Source organism: Heptranchias perlo, chromosome 5 (genome assembly GCF_035084215.1).
Source record: "Heptranchias perlo isolate sHepPer1 chromosome 5, sHepPer1.hap1, whole genome shotgun sequence".
Lineage (NCBI taxonomy): Eukaryota > Metazoa > Chordata > Chondrichthyes > Hexanchiformes > Hexanchidae > Heptranchias > Heptranchias perlo.
The window spans coordinates 84,303,117-84,322,866 of NC_090329.1; the positions used below are offsets into that span (position 1 = coordinate 84,303,117).

Genomic DNA, 19,750 nt, shown 5'->3' on the forward strand with positions numbered 1-19,750 from the left:
AGTGGATATAAAAGATACCGTGGTACTATTCGATGAAGGGTAGTTCTCCCCGGTGTCCTGGCCAATATTTCTCCCTCAACCAACATTTAAAACAGATGATCTGGTCATATATTTAATTTCTGTGCTTTGCGCAAATTGGCTGCCACGTTTCCTACATTAGAACAGTGACTATACTTCAAAAGTACTTCATTGACTGTAAAGTGCTTTGGAACGTCCTGAGGTCTTGAAAGGCGCTATATAAATGCAAGCCTTTTTTCTTACTTTCTGTGAAGTGATAATGTAATGTGGTTGTGCGTGATATAATTGTACTGTATATCCAACAAAAACTGACAATTGCTTTCCAGTAATTTTTCAGGCAGTGATATCCCTTTAAAGCAGTTTATTACTATTAAACAACTGAGACCAACAGGGTCTTAAAATTAAATAGGGAGATTTTCCTGGAGGAAAATCGGGCAGATTCCTTTAAGGGCATGTGCTCTGACCCATCTGGTATTTGCTGTGCCCAGGTGATCCAGTGCACCTGGGCACAGACCCAGGAAAATGTCCCCTATAGTGTTATAAGTGTAGGGAAAATAAGCTTAAGCAGTAAAAATTAGATTGGTTTGAACACAACACCTCTTCTCCCCCCTCTCCACCACCCCCCACCTCTACCCACCCCTCCCCACACGCACAAACATATGCATAAATGTACACCATTTGTCAGGAAATAAGACAGAGCTAGGTCACTAGGGCACTGCAATTAAAAATCATTCAAGCATTTCCTCCCTAGCCTTGGGAAAATGAGACTTCAGTGGGACTCGGACACTTGCTCTGAAGGATGAGTTAATATCTCACCAGAGACTCACACCTGGCACTTCACTGAACCTGTGACATTCATTATCCTTTTAAATCATTTCTTTCTTTGATTTTTGCTTTCTACTTAGCCTTTTTTTTCTACACAGTATAATTAGAGAGCCGTCATCAGAATTGCAAGCAGCGACCAGTGTTAAAGAGAATGGCCCAGAATTTGAACGGCGCTTGTCGTTTGTTAGATTTGCCCTTGCCCGTTTCCTCTCGATGATATTTCGCACTGCAAGTTGTTGGAAGTTTGAGATGGAAACAGCATGGCGCCCTCTACAGGGCATCTGGGATCTGAACGAACAGGGCAAGCAACTGTGTATCTCCTTAAACAATCAGATTAAAGGATTGTTAAATGAAAAGCACAAGACCTGAACCAGGAACTGTAAGTTAGAATTGTGAATTCAATGTCAAATCAGGTACAGAAAGAGAAATAGAGAGGGAAAGAAAGATGGAGAGAGAGAAAAAAGAGACAGAACGAAAAAGTTAATAAAAAAATGTGAATGTAAATTTAAAAAAAACTCTCCAACAACAATTAAAACCTGAAGGAATGAGACTCCACATTTTGTAACAGTTCATTTTCAGTGCCAGAGAGGTTGACTGGCAGTAATTAACACTTATCACGCCATGAAATGGACAAGCCCTAACTTTCTGTGGTGAGTTTAGTTGGTGTCTTCTGTGCAAGTACAGGAGCTTCACATCGTTCAATGCATTTGAATGGTGAGTCAGACAGCGAGACGCCATTTTCGTGAAGCTAATGGTGGAGCAGGACATCTCGGAACAGCAACTTTTGGATTTTCACGTTTAACTGCACATCTGCCCTTGCCTGAAGTTGCTGTGCGATTTGCGCTGTTAGCCTCACCGTTATTTTGACAGCAAATTCTGGGCCACTGATGGAAACCAAGATTTGGTACTCGCAAAATAAAAAGAGCAAAATATGTAATGAAAAGGAGCTCTGTTGTCTGAGATCAAATTCATGGGGACCCACCACATTGTATCTCCGAGGTTAAAGCATTTCATGCGCTTCAGGTCACTCCCTGTATACAAGAATATCCATTGTGATTGATCTTGTTGCATTGTTTAACAGCTAGTTTTACATGAAGTCACAAAATGTCGCCTGCCATCCTGAGAGCATCAACCAATTAAGAAACTAATCCAGATCATTTTATGACACAGCAATATTCGGAAGATGAAATTTCTCTCGTCAATAGTTTCTCTCGTCAATAATGTTTGTAGTAAAACTGGATTTTCTGTTTTATACTCACTTTTCACTAAAATTATCAATAGGAGGAATTTTACCCCCACTAGTATTTGGGTTCAGAAGTAGTTTTAGTGATTAGAGATGCACACGACAGTGCATCAGGGCCCTATTTTGTATCTTTAGTATTTTTTTTCCAGACCTTCTAAGGCAATAATGAGGTTAAACACACAGACTTCACGCTGTCCATTTATTCTGATATTTCACTTACTTTACACAGTCTCAAGCAAAAGGAAACACCACTAATGAATCCTTTGTTTTGCTCCCTGAGCTGGATGATGCACTGTGTTTAAGCAACATGTTTAAAGATAACATCATGACAGGTGCTGTTGGAAAGTGGTGTGGCCACGGACCTTAGACATGCTCTTCCTTAACTCTCTGAAGACAGCTTCCACCCTCTGCAACCCCAAAGCATAGTTGTGCATCCCTGCATTAAGAGACATCGTTGTTGAGGCTTGCTATTAATATTGATGATACACATCTCTTAAAATTGCAGATCGAGTTAGGTGTGAACTCTGCACTCTTTATATCAATTAACAGATTAATTACTCTCCTCAGTGACTACACAATAAAGGATTATTGAATCTGCCGTCTTCTAACATTTTCAAACTGTTGTCTTTTGTTTCTGCCTGCTACACGAGTAGAGATTGCAAAATAGGTACTTCCTGTCAAATATGTTCACTGCTGCATTATAATTAATGGCCAAATATTTTTTTTAAATTGAGGACACTATTGTCTGTTGCTGACACGCCATGGCTAATTAAGAACTGCTTGCTCGGAAGAAGTGCTAATTGTTTTTCACAGGTCTCCTTCCCTTGTCCTTGTGTCCTTGCCGAGTTGAGCAGTCATAGGCCCAGGCGTAAATCTCTGTCACGTATCTTGTCACTGAACATACATCATCACTTTCTGCTCATCCCCGATTCATTCTGCTAGCTCGCAGCAATTATCTCTCTCTTAGTGCTTGACCTCTCGGCAAATGGAGTGCAGCAAGGTTGCTAATTTTTTTCCCATGGACTTCGCAGTTAATTGATCTCCATTCGGCTACCCAGAAACATTTTCACTGAGCTAGCTTAATGATGAATCAGCTTATGCTAGTTAAAAATCCTCCGCTTCCTTAGCTGTGCACATTCTATCATGCCATTATTGACCAGGGTCTTGGTTTTGACATTCAGCAACATAAATCAAATCACCACTGCAAAAATGCTGATCATTAATTTATTTGTCATCTGTTTCCAACTCCTAGAACAAGTCCTTGGGTGGTTTACACTAGTCTCCTCTATTGTTTTTAAACTGGAAACCAAAAAAACACCTGGATTATCCATTCAAAAAATATTGATTGTCAACACAACACTGTTCCTATATCCTCGTTGATACAGCACCATAACTTTTGTCAAAGCTGGCAGGGGGGAAGTGGGGAGCGAGGTTAGAGTGGAGAGATGTGCACGTGTGAGGGTGTTGATTTAAGCAATTTGCATCCCTCAAGGACGCTTTCAAAACATTGCCGAGGTCTCGGACACACTTCTGCTACTCGACTATCAATTTGTGAAGGTAAAAGGTTAAACATCTTCAGCTAAAAGTGACAAGCAACAAGACCGAAGTAGCATATGTGTCCTGAATATCCAGCCCACAACCCCTATAGTGGCAGCAGTGTTACACGTGTATTTAACAATAGCAGCAGGTCATGCATGTTCAGTTACAAAAAAAACCTGTTAAAACAATTAAGACTGGAGGAAAAAAGAACACTAAAAATATTTTTTTGTGTCTAAGCTTTTAAAGCACTCCACTTTGGCAGTCCAATAATAATGGTGCATTATATGATATAATGCTCTTATCATTATATCATCAGACTTACTGTGAGCAATGTTACAGAAGATTCATTAGTTTACATGAAAATGAGCCTGGCACAGGTTTTTCTTCATTTGTTTCTAAGCACACTCAATGCAGTGATGTAAGCTGCATGCATTATCGCATCACTGAGTGCGATGTTACTGCAACCAAAAACGATACAAGGCTCTTTTGCCTCCCTAAACAATAAAAGATTTCCCCAACAGTTTTTTTGAATGAAGACTTTTTGTCACAGTAAGTCAACATTGCTCACAGTAAGCCTGATGATATAATGATAAGAGCATTATATCACATAATGCACCATTACTATTGGGCTGCTAAAGTGGAGTATATTTTAGATGGTTTGTCCCTTTAAGTCCACAAAGTCCAAAGTGTTGTAAATAAGCACCAGCAATCTGCAAACTTCTCTCACCAACGGCAGTTAAAATCAATGGCACCGTAACTGTCATCATAGGAACATAGGAACAGGAGTAGGCCATTCAGCCCCTCGTGCCTGCTCCACCATTTGATAAGATCATGGCTGATCTGTAATCTAACTCCATATACCTGCCTTTGGCCCATATCCCTTAATACCTTTGGTTGCCAAAAAGCTATCTATCTCACATTTAAATTTAGCATTTGAGCTAGTATCAATTGCCGTTTGCGGAAGAGAGTTCCAAACTTCTACCACCCTTTGTGTGTAGAAATGTTTTCTAATCTCACTCCTGAAAGGTCTGGCTCTAATTTTTAGACTGTGCCCCCTACACCGAGAATCCCCAACCAGCGGAAATAGTTTCTCTCTATCCACCCTATCTGTTCCCCTTAATATCTTATAAACTTCGATCAGATCACCCCTTAACCTTCGAAACTCGAGAGAATACAACCCCAATTTGTGTAATCTCTCCTCATAACTTAACCCTTGAAGTCCGGGTATCATTCTAGTAAACCTACGCTGCACTCCCTCCAAGGCCAATATGTCCTTCCGAAGGCGGTGCCCAGAACTGCTCACAGTACTCCAGTTGCGATCTAACCAGGGTTTTGTATAGCTGCAGCATAACTTCTGCTCCCTTGTACTCTCGTCCTCTAGATATAAAGGCCAGCATTCCATTTGCCTTCTTGATTATTTTCTGCATCTGTTCATGACACTTCAATGATCTATGTACCTGTACCCCTAAGTCCCTTTGGACATTCACTGTTTTTAACTTTTTACCATTTAGAAAGTACCCTGTTCTATCCTTTTTAGATCCAAAGTGGATGACCTCTCATTTGTCTACATTGAATTCCATTTGCCACAGTTTTGCCCATTCACCTAATCTATCAATATCGCTTTGTAATTTTATGTTTTCATCTCCACTGCTTACAATGCCACCAATTTTTGTGTCATCGGCAAACTTAGATATGAGACTTTCTATGCCTTCATCTAAGTCGTTAATAAATATTGTGAGTAATTGAGACCCCAAGACAGATCCCTGCGGGACTCCGCTAGTCACATCCCGTCAATGTGAGTACCTACCCATTATCCCGACTCTCTGTCGCCTTTCGCTCAGCCAACTTCCTAACCAAGTCTGTACTTTTCCCTCGATTCCATGGGCTTCTATCTTAGCTAACAGTCTCTTATGTGGGACCTTATCAAATGCCTTCTGGAAGTCCATATAAATAACATCCATTGACATTCCCCTGTCCACTACTTTAGTCACCTCTTCAAAAAATTCAGGTTTGTCAGGCACAACCTACCTTTCACGAATCCATGCTGGCTCTCTCTGATTAACTGAAAATTCTCGAGGTGTTCAGTCACCCGATCCTTAATTATAGACTCCAGCATTTTCCCCACATCAGATGTTAGGCTAACTGTTCTATAATTCCCTGGTTTCCCTCTCTCTCCTTTCTTAAAAAGCGGAGTGACGTGCAATTTTCCAATCTAGAGGGACAGTTCCTGAATCTAGAGAACTTTGAAAGATTATAGTTAGGGCATCTGCAATGTGCTCACCTACTTCCTTTAAAACCCTGGGATGGAAACCATCTGGTCCTGGGGATTTGCCACTCTTTAGTGCTATTATTTTCTTCATTACTGTTGCTTTACTTATGTTAATTTTATCGAGTCCCTGCCCCCGATTCAATATTAGTTTTCTTGGGATATCCGGCATGCTATCCTCTTTTTCTACTGTAAATACTGATGCAAAGTAATTGTTCAACATGTCCGCCATTTCCCCATTGAGAATGACAATATCCCACTTTCAGTTTTTAAGGGGCCAACACTGCTCCTGACCACCCTCTTTTTCCTAATGTAACTACAAAAGTTCTTTGTATTGGTTTTGATATCCCTTGCAAGTTTCTTTTCATACTCTCTTTTTGTAGCTCTTACTGTCTGTTTTGCGACCCTTTGTTGATCTTTGTATCTTTCCCATTCGCCAGGATCTGTGCTATTTTTTGCCTTTTTTTATGCCCTTTCCTTATGTCTTATACTGTCCCTTACCTCTTTAGTTGTCCATGGCTGTCTTTTTTTGGCAAGTAGAGTTCTTGCCCCTCAGGGGTATAAACCGATTCTATATCACGTTAAATGTTTCTTTAAACATTTCCCACTGATCATCAGTCGTTTTACCCATTAACAGATTTGCCCAGTTTACTGTGGACAGTGTCTGTCTCATCCCATTGAAGTCGGCCTTACCCAAGTCTCGCATCTTAGCAGCTGATTCACTTTTTTCCCTTTCAAACACTACATTGAACTCAATCATGTTATGATCGCTATTGGATAGATGTTCACGCACAGTTAAGCTGTTAACTAAATCTGGTTCATTACTCATTACTAAATCTAGTATGGCTTGCCCCCTTGTTGCCTCTAGGACGTACTGCTGTAGAAAACTATCCCGGACAAACTCAAGAAATTCACTACCTTTCTGACAGTTGCTCGTCTGCATTTCCCAATCTATGTGAAAGTTAAAGTCCCCCATTAAGACCACTATGCCTTTGCTGCACGCTTGTCTAATCTCTGCATTTATACAATCTAGCACTTCACAGCTGCTGCCAGGGGTCCTATATACAACTCCCACTATAGTCTTAGATCCTTTCCTATTTCTCAATTCAGTCAGGAGAGTTTGCAGTTGCCAGTGCTTCTAAATTTGGTCTCCAGGTGAATCAGAAAATTTCCTTCACTAACAGCAAGTATCCCATAATTAACGTCAACATTAAATAATTGCCTTTTTTCTCTTTTTTAATGCACTTTTGACACTTTGAAGTGTGATGGGTGCTCTCAAAACAAGTTGAGGCTAATTTTGACTTTGGGTCATAGTGTAAAATGTGTGATATCGGATCAGCCACCCGTTATAGATCTCTCCTGATTTTCATCTCCATGACTTCACTATCGACCAAAGTCAAAATTACCCCCTTTTATCACTTTAACTGAACAAGTTATTGAGGGACTAAATAGATTGAGAAATGCTCTCTAGATTAGGGTACAAATTCAAGGAAGTAGTCTCACATCACTTCAGCTTCACACTGGGTGCAATCAATGCAAAACAAACTTAAATTTAAGGTTAATTTTGAAGTTCACTACACTGCCTACACCTTTAATGTTCGCCGACAAGACAAGTTGAATTATAAATGGGCAGTATAACTGCACAGTCCACTTGCATCATTGTGAAAGCCAGGCAGTGTTCTCATACAGTACCAGCAACGTAAGTGCAAAATGAGCAAGGAGACTGGAAATTGCTGTTGGTGATATTTTTCGACAGTTGCTTAAAGTGTGTCTATGGCATTGCTCTGTCTGCTAGTTCAACACAATCGTTAACCCATTCATTTTAAATGGGTTAACACTTCCATCAAAACAACTGACAGAGGAATGTCATATGAACACATTAAGTGTCCGTCCATTAATTAGTTCTTGGCTTCGATTATTAGAAAGAAAAGCGAACTGAGAGGTCGTCAAGAGGCAGGTACTTAAAGATGAAAACAGATGCCGTAGGGACAGTGCTGCTGTTTTGGATGCTAACCGTAGCATTCACCGTACAAATGTACCCAGACAATCACTCTCTGATTTATAATCTCAGCTGTTGAAAAATGGATCCAGCATTGAGGCTGTACCATTGCACCTAATCTTACACTGTGTGTTTAAGGGAGTTGCCCATAGACTGGTAAAAGTACTCAGCTGTGCATTAATATCTGTGTACCTTGACATGGACAGTTTCCTCTGCTTCATAGACTCTCGTCCAAGTTCCCTCTACATCGCAGAGTATGGAAAAAATATTTGTGGGTGGGATGGGAGGGTATTGGAGGGGCAAAAAAGGAACAAAGTATTTGTAGCCATCAGAATCATGATTTGTATTATGCTATTCAGCTGAAGATCAAAGAGGGAGGCTAACCTTAACTAGTTTTATACTTACCCCCCCCCCCCCTACCCCCCCCCCCCCCCCAGGTTTTTAGGAGAGACATGTCAATCCAACTTCTTTCCCCCCATTAATATACTGTCTTAGGCTGTCTCTCTTCTGTAAGGCTGGAAGCCGATTCAGAAAACAAGCCTGACCAACTGCTAATGCCCAATAAACTAGGTTTTGGTTTTCAATACTGGCCTACAGAAGAAATTTGCAGGGTTATGAGGAAAGAGCTATGGAGCGGGACTAATTGGATAGCTCTTTCAAAGAGCCGGCACAGGCACAATGGGCTGAATGACCTCCTTCTTTGCTGTATGATTCTATTCAATGATTCTGGAAAGGAGCTGTGAAAAATCACTCCAAGTTAATGTTCTACCAAAACTGAAGTAAGAGTCTCAGCTCACTACTGGAACCTTGCACTTTGAGAGTGACCTACACTACAACTATGGTGTTAGGACAATGTGGTTTCACTTCATATTGATGCGGCAATTATAGTGCAAATGCAGCCTGAATCCATCAGGGCCCAATCTAACAACAGAGTGAAGCAGAGGGAGTCTCACTCTACTTTGCTGTGGAGTGAGTTTGGGCCTTAACACCTAATTTACACTACATGAGTTTAGTGTTGGTGCAAAGTAATTTCAGTTTCACACCAACACTAAACCTGTTGTGTAAATGCATGCTAAAAGTATAAGTTAAGTAGGAAACTGCCAAACATAACCAAAGCAGTAGCCACAGAAGAAGCAGAGACAAGAAAAGTAATTTTGCAACCAAACCCACTTCTTCCACAGGCCACGAAACAAATGGTATCTGGCTATCACGGACTTCACTTCACTTCATACTTAAGGAACTGTTAACTTAAATATTGTCATTTAACGCAGTGAATGTGGGCTCAGTCAAACATTCACAAATGCGAGAGATAGAATCTTAATTCTACAGAACATACAGAGGGACGAGCTGAAACCAAGGTAGGAATAAAATGAGAATGGTTTGAATGGGGCCTAAATGACAGGAAGAAGGAGTTCATCTATCTGCTTTTGTAACAAAATTGTAAACCCACTGCTACTTTAGAAGGATGTTAAGGTTGCGGCAAGGTGCTGAAGAGATTTGCCAAGGTGATACTGGGGTGAGAGGCTTACAGTTATGAGAAGCCACTCGGGGAACTGAGGCGTCTTTTCATGAGAAGTTTAAAAGCGGATCGGGGCTGATACTGTATCATCATGTTTTTTTCTTTCCTTGTGCTAGTTCAAGGACCCTCTCATTTTCCAAACTCGACAGATTTAATTTCAGATATTTAAAAATATTCTAAAGTCAGTGGTAATTATATAGAAAGAGAATCTCTCAAAAATTGATCTTGGAGTGAATAATACAGAAATAGAGCGAGGAAATAAAATTATTTTCTTGGGTTTAGCACCAGATGACCAAAGCAAAGAAGAATTTAAACAGGGGATAGATAGCAAGTGCAACAGAGGCATTTAAAACATGAAGATATTTCCGAAGGTTAAGCTGGAGATAAAAAGTAGAATGCTTAGGTGTTATGTATAGATAATCACATTTGTGAATGCAAAATAATGCTGTGTATATAGTTCTCCACACAGTCTGTGCATTAATCTATCTTGACTCTTGTTGGCGTAACATCTTACCTGCTTGACTTGTGGTAATGCTGACGGCCGCAAATAACCTCTGGGTCCGGCTCAGGTCTGAGACGCCATTCACGGCTTCAACCTCGAACGTGTAATTGGCATGGGCCAGTAGGTCCATGACCGTCACATACGTGTCTGCCAGTCCTGACTGCTGGGGCATGAAGCTGATGCTGCTGCCACAGGGCACACATTCGCCCTGCTCCCAGCTGCATCGTTTGCACATGATCCTGTAGGTGACATCATCCCGGCCCCCGGTATCTGCTGGTGGGCCCCACTCAAGACTCACTGTCGTCTGGTTTATGTTATAAATTAGATTTTGCGGTGCAGAAGGAGGTCCTTAGGAATCAGAAAACAAATACCGGTCAGATAAAGGCATGCTAATAGACACAGATGTGTGCATTAGGTGGACATGTCAAAACTGACAAAGTTTTTAGCTCTTAATGAGCTGCTTAAAGCTGTTTGAAAGAATTTTCAGACTAACATTAAATCTTGTTTCACAAACATATGTTTTTCTCAAGTGTATGTATTTTTAGATTGTTAAATATATTAAATGATAGAATGGCACTCCAGACGATGGCCCCAACATCCAACTCAAATCAGTGCAATTACTGTCATTCACATTAGATACAGTGAGACAAGGAGAGAACAGTCGCTGTTTTAAGGAGGAAACGTTTCCTGCCTCTAATTTTCTTCCTCTCTACTAAAAGTGATGGGACCTAAATTCGATAGCGCTCGATAACGGGTGCAAAATGGTCGGCGCGCTACTTTCGTATGCCTAAAGAGAGAGGCTCAAGGATCATCCTAAATTCCTCCTCGGGCCCCACTGAAATAAATCCGGTGAGTTACGGGCGCCAACCAGGCGTCCCGACCCAGCTGTCTGACCTGGGCCCATCAAATTTCAGGTGAGTCAACCCGCAGGTAAGTCGGGGGGGCGAGCGCAGGCCAGCAGCAGTCTGCAGGATTAAAGTGGAGGCAGGAAGAGCACCCCTGTTCCTCCTGGTTCCACATTAAAGTAAATTAAGAAAACTTACCTGCCAGTTACTTCTGCGGCCTCCAGAGGCTTTTAAGGACCACTGGTTAGGCCGCTGCAGAGCCTGAAAAACTGTCGAAGCTTGTGAGTTTCCTGTAAATGGGCACAAGACCCTCATTTCAATTGTGAAATGAGGCCTGCGTTCACTTCAGATGGGCACCAGAGCTGCCTAAAAAAAGGTCCTGACGAATTTAGCGGCAGCCTGAATGCATGTGCAAATTGGGTATGGGACATCGCTCTCTTATATTCGTTATCACTGCATCCATTCTACGCCTGTTAAACGGATGCAACAATGTTGAATTTAAGTCCCGGTGACTCTTAAAAACCTGCAGTAAAACTTCCGAAACTAGGAAAAACAATACAATTTTTTGTTCCCAGGCAACAGACAATTGGAACTAGAAAAATGGATAACTAGAGGTCTTACTAACTGGATCACAGGTCCCAAATCAGGTCCATTAGCTTCACAGATGAGTTAAAGCCATACTCTATTCCTGAAAACCATGACATGCTTTGCAGTCACAAGACAAAATGAGTGAACTTACTTGTGCAAGATACAGAGGGAGGGTCGGTGAGGGCTCTGTAGTAGCCATCCTCGCATTCACACCGTGAGGAGCCTTCCCGATCTGTATGACTGTGAGCTGGGCAGCGAGCGCATTGATGGTCTTGCGACGATGACTTATAGAATCCTCGTCCACAAGCTGCAACAGGAAATATATCATTTTCATGTCAGTCACTTCATCGGCAGTAGATGGTCAAAGTTCAATGCAGATTGCATTAAGAACATTGTGAAGGATAAAAGAAAAACAATAAAAGATTGTCACATAATATACATAATGTACTAGGTAAGGTGCTAGAAGTCAAGACAAGATGCATAAATCACCTACAACTAACACACCTTCAGCTCATTAATGGTCATAATGGTGCCTCAGTGTTCGCCATTAATGTAGAGAAAATAAATCACTTTATGTAAGGATTTAGGTCAGTACAGAATTCTCTCAGTTAATTGTAGTTTGCCCATCAACTTTATATCAACTGAATCTCTTTTCTCCCTAAAGCAAATTAATACAAATCCCTCACCGTGCCTTTGCTGGAAAACCAATAGGATTCTGGAATTATTCTAAATCTTACAGGATTTGCAGTTGACCCTATTGTGCCCATATAAGTTTTGAATCGGCAATCGCTTCGAATTTATGCGATAAAGTTATATAAATATTGGACACGTTGTTAAAAAAATTACGATTTTTGATCTGGCCACAAACAGAATACATTAGAAGATACAACAGGCAAATGTTTATCTGGTGCACATATATTTTGACCCCAAGCTCTGGAGAAAAATAGCATCTCCCTCCATCAAGCCCTGCACCTTGGAGCTAGTGCTGGAGTTATTTGCAGCAGTGGGTCAGGAACTGAGGATGGTCGGGATGAATTCTTCTCTTAACCTTGTGCTGAGGTTGCTCAGGTTTTATGAGAAAAAAAATGCAAGGATGCTGAGACCATAACTTATTTGCACAGAATAAAACAAGTGTTAACACAAAGCACAGTGCAACCCTTTGTGCTATATGGAATTAAAAATATCCAGCTAATCTCTGAACAAAAGTACAAGCTTTGCTCCTCCAATGCTTTTGTAACAGCTTTGCACTAAGGAAAGCACCAACTTGTGGACTATATTTATGCACCATTTCTTTCTAAAAGCTGATGCAAGTGGGTTTTGTACAATAGAGCAATTTAAAGTAAAATACAGAATAATGGACAGTTACCACACTGCAATGGATTATTAGGCAGGAATGTAACAGTACTGTCAAGCTGGGCTCAGTGGTAGTACTCTTGGCTCTGAATGGGTTTATGGTCATGGGTTTAATCACCACTCCAGAGACTTGAACTCATAATCTAGGTTGACACTTCAATGCAGTATGGAGGGAATGCTGCACATATGAAGGTGCCGTCCTTTGGATAAGATTTTAAATCAAGGCTCTGTCTGCCCCTTCAGGTGGACATAAAAGATTCTGGAGAAAAATAGCGTCTCCCTCCACCAAGCCCTGACAACTTGGAGCTAGTGCTGGAGTTATTTGCAGCAGTGGGTCAGGAACTGAGGATGGTCGGGATGAATTCTTCTCTTAACCTTGTGCTGAGGTTGCTCAGGTTTTATGAGAAAAAAAAATGCAAGGATGCTGAGACCATAACTTAGTTGCACAGAATAAAACAAGTGTTGACACAAAGCACAGTGCAACCCTTTGTGCTATATGGAATTAAAAATATCCAGCTAATCTCTGAACAAAAGTACAAGCTTTGCTGCTCCAATGCTTTTGTAACAGCTTTGCACTAAGGAAAGCACCAACTTGTGCACTATGTGAAGATGGGCAGGGGAGTTCTAGCCAATATTGAACCCTCAACCAACAGATTATCTGATCATTTATTTCATTGCTGTTTGTGTGACCTTTTGATGTGCGCAAATTGCCTGCCACGTTTCCCACATTACAACAGTGACTACATTTCAAAAGTACGTCATTGGCTGTAAAGCGCTTTGGAACGTCCTGAGCTCGTGAACGTCATTATATAAACGCAAATTCTTTCTTTCTCTTTCTATATGACACCCAAAAAACACAAGGGCAAATTGTCAATTTACAACTACTATTTGAACTCTTGGTTTAGATTGCAGACTTTCTCAGTACCTAGTTAGCTGACGGGTTTAATGCTCAATTTTGTGTGTATTGTTTTTACTTTTTATTTGGAATTTTCAAAAGATAAATGTGTAGTTAATATATATTCAGACAAAGTGACAACAATTTTAAAATTGGTACAGCCAGACTCCGGAGCACACAGGATGAGTAAGGATTAGAGATCACAGTCACAATCCGGTGAGGGCCTTGCTCGTAATGTTGGGTCATTACTACAGCATCCTGTGCAGAGCTCGTCAAATCCATATGGGTTCACAGATATATCCTTCTGGAATTAACCTTTATCCCAGAAAACCCTTACAATGTCATTGTGTTTGAGCTCTCGGTGTGTGGAGCTTTTGCTGCACTGGTTTCTGTGCATGGCTGGCTGAGTTCCAGTGTGCACCTTGTCCTTGAGGTGTGATGACATTGGCACAAGAGGATTGATGACTGTTGCATTATCACTCAAAGTATACTGATGAATAATCTGTGCGTCTGTGAAATTCCATGACCTGGTATATATTAGAAATGTTTAAAGCGTTGTTTTATTAATGCTCACAACACTTTACAATCTACAATGTGTATATACAATTGAGGCACAGCGATGTGACAGGGCATGTGAAATCATCATTTTGTCTGGTGATAAAAATGTATTATTGTTATGTTAGTTTTAGTAAGAATGACTGTCAGTAATGCTCTGCAATGGCTCAGTTGGTAAGTGTACTAGCCAGTGTGGAACGGAGTCATAAAGACTAAGGAAATCCAATGCAATTAGTAAAAGTATTCTTTAGTAATACTTTAAATCAAAGACAAGAGGGGTAATTTTAAAACAGAGCCGGGAAGGGGGCTGGGGGGTCAATTTGAGGTCAGGAAACCCATAGTACGGGTTTCTGGAACGTCCCTACGATTTTGACGTAAAGACAACTTTTATATTTCTTTGTCGGTTTCCCTTCTGACTGACCGGCTGATTGACAGGCTGGTCTCAGTCGGATGGGAGACCAGCCAGGGAGAGGAAGTCTTCAGGTAAGTCTGCTGGTAAGTCTTTGTTTGCATGGATTTGGGGGGGCGGGGGGGGGCATGGGTGGGCAAGGGCCATGGGTGGGCATAGGTGGGCAATAGGTGGGGACAGGAGTCACGAGTTATGGGGGATGGGATCGGGGGTCAGCGGTCATGGGGGGGATAGAGGATCGGGGTCGGAGGGGGAGGATTGGGGTCGGAGTTGGAGGGGGAGGGTCGGGGGATCAGGAGGGAGAATTGGGGTTGGAGGGGGAGGATTGGGGTCAGGGGTCGGAGGGGAGGATCGGGGTCGGGGTCAGAGGGGGAGGATTGGGGTTGGGGGTCTGCGATCGGGAGTCGGCGTTTGGGGGGGTCCGCAATCGGGAAAGGGCCGCGATCGGTGGGGGGGGGGGGGCGGGGGGCGGTGCTGGTAGGCTTGTTGGGCCCGGGGGAAGCACTCCTGCTCCTCCGGGCCCACAAGCTATGCCTTTCTACTCACCTACCTGTTAGTCTCAGGCCTTCTCACCTCCTTTCATACAAAACAGAAGGCCCGGGAATCCCGGCCCCCAGGGTTGAAATCGGGAACTAGTGAAAAATAGAGGCCTGAAGCCTCCTTGAAAGGTTTTAAGGCTGGACCCACCTCCTGGGAGAGGGTTGATTGCCTGCCCCTCGTCCCGTCCCCACAAAAAACGGAAATGGGCGGGTTAGAGGCGGGTTGGGGGCAGGTCTGAAATGGTGGCAATTTTCAATGCCCCTCCACCCCCAATCCACCCGTTTTTTACTTTGAAAATTGAGCCCATGTTGTCAATGGTGCCTGGCACAGCTTTAAGTGATGGCAATGATTAATTCCTGGGATAAATGGAGTGAAGTCTCATACCTCACAGTGAAATCTCATACCTCAATCCGCAATCTGTGCTAAAACAGCTGATGTCAGCCATTGCAGGAATCCGGGTGTTACAGTTGACCTCAGTGACCATGCAATACTAAGGCGTGAAAAATTAGCCAGAGTTTGCACTCCTGATCACTATCAAGCGTCCTCTGCTTGAAAGTTTGTTTGTGTAAATATCAAGCGAGGACAGAATGAGGCTTTCCTGTGATGCCCCGTCCCCACAGTTTAACATCCTGCCGACGCCCTTTTTCCTGTTATACACATAAAGAATTTACTTTAGGCTGCTTTAGGACTGAAATAAGGAAAGATTTCTTTACTCAGAGGGTTGTAAATCTTTGGAATTTTTTATCCCAGAGGGCTGTGGATGCTCAGTCATTGAGTATATTCAAGACTGAGATCGATAGATTTTTGGACACTAAGGGATATGGGGATAGGGCAGGAAAGTAGAGTTGAGGTAGAAGATCAGCCATGATCTTACTGAATGACGGAGTAGGCTCGATGGGCCCTATAGACTACTGCTCCTATTTCTTATGTTCTTATGTTGTTATGTACTTAGTCAAGATGTAAGGAGGTGGTCAGCCCTCCTGGAACCATATACAAACATAGATCGGTGTCGTCAGGATAGGGGGGTGGGGAAAATGCCCTCTAAGCCTGAGTTGTTCTATCATTTGTCCCAGGAACGGACCCTTGCAATGCCAGAATGCTGTGCCAGGCATCACTGACATCATGGGCTCAATTATAAAATGAAAGTCCGGGTGCATTGGGGGCGGGTCAAAGAAAATCAGAGAAATCCGGAACGCGCAGGATTCCTGGCTCCAACCCACTGAAGAACGCGTACAACCCAGAGTCATCCGGGTGAGTGCACCATTCCCGAACCCGCAAGTCCCGGCCGCAAATAAAGCCGGCAGGATGATATTTCAACAAGCAAATGTACTTAAGGTGATTTATTTTTGGCATATTGAATAGTTTAAAAGATTTTGAACTTACATGGGCGACTTTCCCATGGCTTCCGATTCACACCTGGTGAGGTGTGAAGGATCGGATCAGTCAAAAATAAATTAAATAAAATTACATTTCCTATTGTAAAAAAAAATAAACATACCTTACAAATGATGTCACCTGCACCTCCCCTACTCCAATGTCCATGTCTCCTCCCCAACTCCAATGTCCGATATCTTCCCCCCACCCCGCTTCCGATGTCCGATGTCCTGCACATCCCTTCCCGATGTCCGATGTCTTCTCCCCCCAACCCTCTGATGTCCGAAGTCTTCTTCTCCCTCCCCCTTCCGAAGTCCGATATCTCCCCCCCGCTTCCGATGTCCGGATGTCTTCTTCCTCCCCCTTCCGATGTCCGATGTCTTCTCCCCCTCCCTTCCAATGTCCGAATGTCTTCTTCCCTCCCTCCGATGTCCGATGTCTTCTCCCCGCCTCCCCAACCTTTGTCTCTTCCCCCCCACTCTCTTGCAACGGCTGTGATGTCTCTCTCTCTCTCTCTTTCTCTCCCCTCCCGTCAGATATGCAGCTCCCATGGGCAGCCAACCTGTAAATCAGGCTGGCTGCCGGGTACGAAACCCGGAAGAGGTTTTAATTGGCCTCATTAGGGTTGCGATCGATTGCAACCCGCCTACTTTCCTTCCAGGTTTGGTGCCCCCAAATCACCCCCCCCACCACCGCTGCCATCCCGCCATCCTTTTAAAATTGAGCCCCATGTCTTTGATTCAGAGCACTACTGATGAAGAACACTCCTTTTACTATCTTGCATGTCACTGCTCTCTTTTTTTCAAACATGGGAGATTCTAATTTTATTTAGTGTCACTGTGGTAGACATGATGTCTCGGAAGTCTTAGTCCGATTCTGTAATTGTGAAAAGGAAATGCAGCAATCGAAATGTTAATGTATTCTTTGAAAAGCAAGTAAGAAACTCTCATATCCCCTGCATAGTCTAAACACATTAGCATGGCTCCACTAAGTTCCCTGTTTCAGGCAAGTCATTTTGTTGCTGTGCCAAAGAAAAACTGCTAAATGCCTTGGAATTTAAAAATAATAAAAACCTAAAAGCTCGCACTAAAAAGCGAGCAAACATATTGTGAAGATTTGTGCTACAGGACTAATGTTGTTCTGTGGACAACTAGCAAGGGCTGTCAGCATGGGGGGAATATTGGGCCTAATTGACCGAAATCAAAATAGGTCATATTTTCTAAACCAAAATGAGTAATTGTCACCAATAAGTGATATAAAGCAGATCTGCTCAGAAGGTAATGTTTTAGCCAGCAGCTTATTTCTGGTTTTGTTGTCAAATTGCCTCTGAGGTATTAAAGGTCCTTTGCTTTCTTTCATCCAACTCTGCTAAGAAAATGATTAAAAATCCTATGATCCCATGATCTCAAAAAAATCCACAATAAGCAAACTTACTTTACCCAAAGTTAGCACTTCCGCCTTGTCTCCACACACCGAGTACCCACATAAAACCACATGTATGGGTAGTGGTGAGCGTAAAAGCGGATGCGAATGCTAATGGTTATAGGTCAGGGGAGGGGTAACAATAAGAGAGAAAGTAAAAATAAATCAGAAACAGCTCCATGTAGAAAATATTTTAGTTTTTTTTCAAAACTGAGAGAAAATCAATTGATAAAAACACTAAAATGCCCACTTTTCCAATTTATCCTACTTTTTAATCTGCATTTTGAATTAGTGTGGCTGAAGCCAACGGCAAAACTTGGTCAAAGAAGAAAAAAGTGCAACAGGAACAAGCTGGCAGCTTTTTCTAGTGCCAGTCAACAAATTACCATGGTGGGATTTGAACTCTCTACTTCTGAATTGTTAGTCCAACATCATAGTAGATTGAAGATAAGAGATATTTAACAACACTGTAGATTTTCTCTTTGTCGGGGTATAGGGGGGGGGGGAAGAGGAGAAAACTACTGTTCCCTAAAGTAGGGGGTCAACAGGTGATGTGGGAGGGAACTCCATGATAGAATCAGACATGGACTCTGGATGGAGTGAGGCTTGATAGACTGAATAGTTGTTTCTTCCTCAGGATTTTATGTTCTTATATGGACTAATAATTGCCTTCACCAGTGAGTCAAAAATTAGTAATGGGAATGTAACTTCATCCCCTCCATCCCTAAGTCTGCATATGTGCGTGATGTAAGGAGTCTTACAACACCAGGTTATAGTCCAACAGCTTTATTTGAAATCACAAGTTTTCGGAGCTTTCCTCCTTCGTCAGGTGAGTCACTCACCTGACGAAGGAGGAAAGCTCCGAAAACTTGTGATTTCAAATAAAGCTGTTGGACTATAACCTGGTGTTGTAAGACTCCTTACATTTGTCCACCCCAGTCCATCACTGGCATCTCCACATTATGTGCGTGATGACATGGTGCACTGATATCCCACAGAAAAATCCATTCATCCATTCAAGGTGGCAGTTTCCAGGTAGAAAGGTGATGAATGGATGCTAGACACTTTGCTAAGTTCTGAGGAGGAAAATCAGGATTAACAAGTCACCCCCAAGTTGCCTTATTGTGCACTGCCTGGAACTAACTGAAGACCAACAGTCAGCTCACTCATCTTTTTCTCAGTCAGTAAGTGATGCATGACATAGAGAGGCCTAAAAGTGGAAAAACAAACCATAAAACTGGGTTAATAAGTGATGAAAAAAGCTGACATTTAGCATATCTGCAGTTAACTATAAGGCAGGCATGTTCGCAGATGCAGTGTGAGGGATCCCTCAAAGGTTGCGAAAAATCCCAGAAAGCCAGTGGAACAGCACAGGTTTGGAAACAGAGCAGCACATGCTATTCGTTACTAAAAACAATTGTGTGCATGTATTTTATTTACTGCCAATGATTATGGGTTTTGCTTAAACAGTAAAAGATCTTACCAGGGAGATGCCACAACGCTTGAACAGATCATGACCTCACCTCACATTCAGAGCCAAAGGTCATTAGAGCTTTGCTCGCTAACATAGCAACCAGGGTAAACAGATAGTGGAGGGAAACAAGAGGAACTAATGATAGGAGACAAGTCAATAGAACTAAGCCTTCTGGAAATCAAACTAATCCACACAATGGCTTCACCACAGAAACTTCACCAATTACCAAAATGCATGCTCACAATGAGAATAATCTTCAATGAATCAGTTCTGTTTTCAATTATGAAGTTCTCAGCACATAAAAACCTGCATTTGCTTTTGTTGAGACAGAGTAGCCCATTTAATTCTGCGTGTTCTTTTATTCATGTTATTTCAACCCTACAA

The 19,750-nt window shown here is 42.3% G+C and overlaps 1 protein-coding gene across 8 annotated transcripts in view; it reads right to left on the reverse strand.

Moving 5' to 3' along the window:
* The window catches only part of LOC137321905 (ephrin type-A receptor 7), a 238,076-nt gene that overhangs the window by 136,200 nt on the left and 82,126 nt on the right, over positions 1-19,750 (reverse strand). For all 8 annotated transcript variants that reach the window (XM_067984759.1, XM_067984758.1, XM_067984757.1 and 5 more), the window contains exons 4-5: positions 11,496-11,651; positions 9,924-10,259 (exon numbers count right to left, since the gene is read on the reverse strand). In XM_067984759.1, coding sequence (XP_067840860.1) covers positions 9,924-10,259; positions 11,496-11,651 — 492 coding nt within the window. The remainder of the gene's footprint in view (positions 1-9,923; positions 10,260-11,495; positions 11,652-19,750) is intronic.